At 51.6% G+C, this 5651-nt stretch overlaps 1 protein-coding gene across 1 annotated transcript in view; it reads left to right on the top strand.

Moving 5' to 3' along the window:
* The first annotated feature begins 2653 nt into the window (after positions 1 to 2653).
* LOC104386965 (protein Wnt-8c-like) overlaps positions 2654 to 5651 on the top strand; it is a 3666-nt gene continuing 668 nt past the window's right edge. Inside the window, 6 exon segments of the mRNA XM_009995650.1 lie at positions 2654 to 2724; positions 2817 to 2850; positions 3061 to 3199; positions 4149 to 4274; positions 4382 to 4524; positions 5566 to 5649. Coding sequence (XP_009993952.1) covers positions 2654 to 2724; positions 2817 to 2850; positions 3061 to 3199; positions 4149 to 4274; positions 4382 to 4524; positions 5566 to 5649 — 597 coding nt within the window.

Below are 5651 nucleotides of genomic sequence, written 5' to 3'. Positions count from 1 at the left end.
TGCCCAGCTCTGTGCCTCAGTTTCCCCACTGTAAAACAGAGAGGACTGTTATTCAATCTCTTTTACTGCAAGAACATCACAGGAATCACTCTATAGATGCAGAATTGCTCAAGACAGCAACACCAAAGTTTTTTGTTGTTTGTTTTTTTTTTTTTAACATGATTGGGGTTGTTCCAGTCCTATTGGTATGTCAGGCTGGATAACCCCTCAGAAGCTCTGGCTTCCTCTTGCCAGGAAAAAAACCTGCAGCAGCACAGGAAGGCTTGTCCCAACATGCCACTTTGTTTGCTGACAACTAGTGTGAGTGACAACATTGCCAGTGGCTTTTAAGATCCCTATGACTTTAATTGGAAAAGACATTTTTAATAACCCAGGCAAATAGCCGTGTGATCCTGCCAACTGCAGAGACTGCTCAGGGCAGAGCTTCATGCCCAGAGATGCTGTTATTCTTCTGGCATGTGATAGGAATATCATGTGTGAACTGACATAGCAGACACACCAACATTATTTGAGCTCTACAAGCTCTCTCAGACAAGAAAAACAAAACCAAAAAAATATCAATATGCCCCTGGGGACAGCCCAAATTATCTGGGTGCACATAGAAAATGCACAGCAGATTTCCAAGTCACATGCATGGGCTTTAGTCAATGAACTTCACTGATACATGGGAAACACTTCATTCCTCATTGTCCTTTGACAGCTCTAACAAGTAGGATCTGTTTGGGATGGTAATGATTAAAATGCTGACTCACAGAGAGTTTTGCCATGCTGGCGGGTCTACACCAGCTTTATGCTCACTTGGAAGGTATTTTGCATCCCTGCTTTTCAACCAATCTGCAATTTTAATCCTCCAGCTGCAAACAGATGTTTGCGGCTTTACCCAGCAGACTCCAGGTTTCCTTTCTGTAGGGTGTGGAGGGAAAGGATTCTCCCCTGGCTCCCTAATGTGCCGATGGGCAGCAGGACAGGGATAGCCTCTGTGCTTGGCAAGGAGCTTGTCTGCCTGCTCCTGGGCAGGAGGGAGAGGTGACAGTCCCAGCAGCCTGGGACCTGAGCCCGGCTGCCGTGTGTGGCCCCGGGCAGTGACCGTCCCTGTCACACTCTCATGCCTTTCATGGCAAGACAGCCAAGCACTTGGCACAGGTGTTGGAGCTACAGCCTCCAACCCTGGCCTGACCCTACTGCCACCGGCCAGGGCTGCTCACTCAGGTGCAAAGACAGGGTTTGTCCCCGTGTGGCCCCTTTTGCTCATGGCACAGCCCCCAAGTGCCACCTGCAGCCCTGCTTCCTTGAACCCCAGCTCTGCAGCACCTTCCTGAGGCCCCTGGCAGGACCAGCGACTGACAGCAGGAGATGGGTGCACCCAGGGGCCAGCAAGGGAGCTGAGAGGAGGAGGGGAAGGCCCTGCCACGGAGCCAGTGCCAGGTGGATGCTGTACCTGTGTGCAGGGGGCAGTGCCTGGCAGAGCCAGGGGCTGCTTGGCACGGCTGGAATGGCATGGCACAGCACTGCTTTCACACTTGGCACCCCCCCTCAGCAGGCAGGACCCCTGCCCGGGATGAGCCAGCTCCGAGCTGGGACCATTCAGCCACAGCAAAACAGATCAAGAAGTTTCCACGAACACCATCTCACTATTGCTCCATCGGCAACATTTCAGCTCCTTACAGCCCTTAACGATATCAGCCGTAACTATTAAGAGGCTTTTTTGGCTTTCCCCTGATAAGGAATTTCCTCTCCTGAGCACAGCCCATGGCTCAGCAGCCACGGAGGCCCCTTGCCCAGCACAGGGGCACGGGCAGCGCTCCTGCCTGCAGAGCCAGCAGGCAGCCAAGCCCTCACTGCAGCAGCCTTCACCCTCGGGAAATTGCTAACCCCAGAAAACTGTTCCCCTAATTACAGTGTTGGAGCAAACCACATAAATGATTCACACAGTGTTCCCAAGCTGCAGCCGCGTAAATTAGAGAGATTTCCAAACACTCCCGAGCCGTGCGCGCTGTTATCAGGATGGAAACGCAGAAACTTTCGTCCTAAAGAGGCGAGGAGGGGAAAAAGCCCCGTCGTTAAACTCATCTCTTCAAATCAAGAAGAGCTGGGAGGTCTATCCCCTATAGATCTTTACAGAACTGTTGTTAAAGCTCCTCAGGGAGTTCTCATAGGAGGGAGCAGGGAGATAGCAGGGGAACTATAGAAATGCATCAGCTTGTTGTTTCAGAGGGACGCAGGGACTGAGCCTCTGCTGGCAAGCAGGGGATGAAAAGGAGAAGGCAAGCAGACTTGAGGCCAAGAGAAAGGGATGGCTGGCGGTGGGGACGAGAGTTAAAAGTGTCCCATTGTTAGGGAAGTTTGCTCTGCCTCAGACCATCCCGCTCCCGGGGACACCGCACCGCCTTTTGAAGTGCAACCTTAGGCGGTTCCTTGTCACCCATTGGAGCGGGAGCTTTTTTACCACATTAAGTCATTGGGTAGCAAATGAATGGGGGGGTTTTGACTATTCACAACTTCACCTTATAAATATCAGGGTTGTAGGTTCCCACAGCTTTTCTCCATCCCAATAGCTCACCTTGGGAAGGAGCACAGGGAGGCAGCCCTGCTCCCTCAGGACCTGCAGAGCGGAGATCAGAGAAGGGATCCAACCCCACTCCTTGGGACAGCCATGAAGAGAAGCACCTTCCTCATCCTCTCCATCGTGGGGATCTACAGCACCATTCTCCACGCAGCAGGCTGGTAGGGTCCAACACAGTGGAAAGGGCATTTTTTCAGGGATGCTCCTCAGCCTGCGGTGAGCTCTGGGATTCATTCTCTTCTCTTTTTTTCAGGTCTGTGAACAACTTTCTGATGACAGGACCTAAGGTAATTAACACATGGACTGTCAGGAATTAAAGTAGAGCAATTTTGTTTTGTAAATGGGAAAAATCAGGATTTTCCAAGAAACCAGGTTTCCCAGTGCCTATCATATCCAAGTCCTGCCAAGCCACGAGGGAAAGGACTCTTGACCCATTTATGTCCGTTTCCATTGCTAACCAGTAAAACAGATTTGCACCCTGCTGTTTCCCACGCCAGGCTTACCTGACCTACTCCAGCAGCGTGGCAGCCGGGGCGCACAGCGGGATGGAGGAGTGCAAGTTCCAGTTTGGGTGGGAGCGCTGGAACTGCCCTGAGAGTGCCCTGCAGCTCTCCACACACAACCGGCTCCGCAGCGGTGAGTGCACCTTTACCTGCCCACACCAGCATCCCCATCCTGGGACACCTCTGGGTGGGAGCTGGGATGCGCTCTGGAAAGAGCTGGGGCAGCTGGTTAAGCCAGCTGCTGGAGGAAGGGTTCAGTGTTCCAGAAATCCTGGTTGTTTTTCTCCATCTGTACTTATTTGATGTGATAAATGGCACTAGCAGTTTTCTGGGAATCCCAGGCTAGGGCTCAGTCCTTTCTGCAGTGCTGCTCCATGGGCTTGTCCAGCCACTTTCCATGCAGCATCCCAGGGAGCACAGTGCTGGTGCACCTGAGCTTGCAACAGGGAGAAGTGCAGGAGAGAGGGAGAAACCAGAGACACACACTAAGGAAGTGTCTTCATAAAGAAATTGTGAATGTATTTGAATACTGACTGTTTCGACAAGCAGAAATCTCTTTTTTCCCAGAGCAGCATCTCTATTTGAATGTGCTAGGAAAGCCAAAAAAGAAACTAAATGAGAAGTGTGGGTGCAGACAGCTGTTAGCACAGGTTCAACCACCGACTGAAACAAGATCAATGATGATTTTCCCCAGCAGGCAAGATCAAAGCACAAACACACCCCCCAAGCAGGAAAGGACAGAGACAAAATGAATGCCAGGAGAAAGGAGTGAGAACTAACCTTGGCCAGAGCAGGACCGGGGCATCTCCTTAAGATCCTCCCCTTGCCAAAAATCCCCATCCCATGCATGGACACCTGTATAAGATTGTGCCAAATTGCTGAAACCCTTGATGCTGAAGCCTGAAAAAGACGCCAGCCACCAACATTTAAGTTTCTGTAGCACCCTCAGCTTTGGCACAAACTGTTCTGTTCTTTTTCCTTCTTGCACCTTTGCAGCGTGGCAGATCTTCATTCCCGATGAACCAGGAGGGATGTCTATGTTTGCATGTGACAGCTTTTTCCCCCCCCTTTTCTCCCCAAAGCTACCCGGGAAACATCCTTCGTACACGCCATCAGCTCGGCCGGCGTCATGTACACCCTGACCAGGAACTGCAGCGTGGGAGACTTCGAGAGCTGCGGCTGCGATGACTCCCGGAACGGCCGCGTGGGTGAGGTGCCCCCGGGGTCTGCAGCCCCACATGCACCCCTGGGATTGCAGGATTTGGTCCTGGGGGAGGGGGGGTGGATCTGCTCTCAGCCTGCGTCTGTCTTGCAGGTGGTCGTGGCTGGGTCTGGGGAGGCTGCAGCGACAACGTGGAGTTTGGGGAGAGGATTTCCAAGCTCTTTGTGGACGCTCTGGAAACCGGGCACGATACCCGCGCGCTGATTAACCTGCACAACAATGAAGCTGGGAGACTTGTAAGTAAAATGAATAATAAATAAACATAACAGCAACAACGGTATAATAATAAATAGTAATAATAGTAATTAAATTATGTCTATACTGAAAACAAAAGCTGAGAGCCTGGTAGGCCACTCAGGCCCCCTTTGCCAGCCCTCTGTGGCAATCTAGCCACAGTAGTGTTTGTGTGGGGAAAAAATAATGGCCAGAACCTGACCCTAAACCTGAACCCAAGGAGCTGCAGTAAGAGTCGTTCCCAATTTTCCAGCTCCTGCAACCCAGGGAGCTGCTCACACACACCACGTATTCAGAAACGCACAGGGTTTATACTTGCCTAGCACTTGTCTGCTCTGGAAAACAAAGCAAGAACCACCTTTCCTTTCTTGCAATATGCATTTCCAAGCTATTTGGCTGGGGAAACCAGGTGTGAGCTGGCCCCTCTCTGAGCCGGCTGCCAGACTCACCCCCCGCTCCCTGCCCGGGCTCTCAGCATCTTGCCAAACCTCCTTGTCTGTAAAAACAAGGATGGCAACACTTAACATACCTATCTCATTGGGTGTGTCTTAATCTCACATAGATACCAGTGATTGGGACCTTAAAAATACCGGAGGGAGATTGGCAGATAATATCTGTGAAGTGCTTGGCCTGGAGGAGATGCAGAGAGGTTGGGTATGATTATTCCCAAGCAGTTTCACACATTTTAATGAAACTTCTGAGAGGGATGATGGGTTGATGCTGCAGTGAGTGAGGTGAGCAGCTGAGAAGGACACGACCTGACAAAGGCAGGGTGGTTGTTGTTTTTATCCCTGACCCAGAGAACCAGCTCCTGCAAGGGCTGGAGACAAGAGTTTGTGGCCACTTGTTATCTCTGCCCTTTAAATTAGCAAAGAGAGACAGATGTTTTCCAGGAACTGAAATAGGAGCATCAGGTTGGATCTTGGAAGGACCTGAAGTCATGGCAAGCACGAGCCACTTCTGACCCAGTGTCCCCTGAGCTAGAAGTGCCACAGAGCCTGGTTTTGCTCTGCTGCTCCTAACTTCTCCCCCTTCTCACCCAGGCGGTGAGAGCCACCATGAAACGAGCCTGCAAGTGCCATGGGGTGTCGGGCAGCTGCAGCATCCAGACCTGCTGGCTCCCGCCGGC

The sequence above is a fragment of the Chaetura pelagica genome, unplaced genomic scaffold, assembly GCF_000747805.2.
Source record: "Chaetura pelagica isolate M959 unplaced genomic scaffold, ChaPel_1.0 scaffold420, whole genome shotgun sequence".
Lineage (NCBI taxonomy): Eukaryota > Metazoa > Chordata > Aves > Apodiformes > Apodidae > Chaetura > Chaetura pelagica.
Note: the sequence above shows the minus strand (reverse complement) of the source record. Positions and strands in the feature narration are given on the sequence as shown.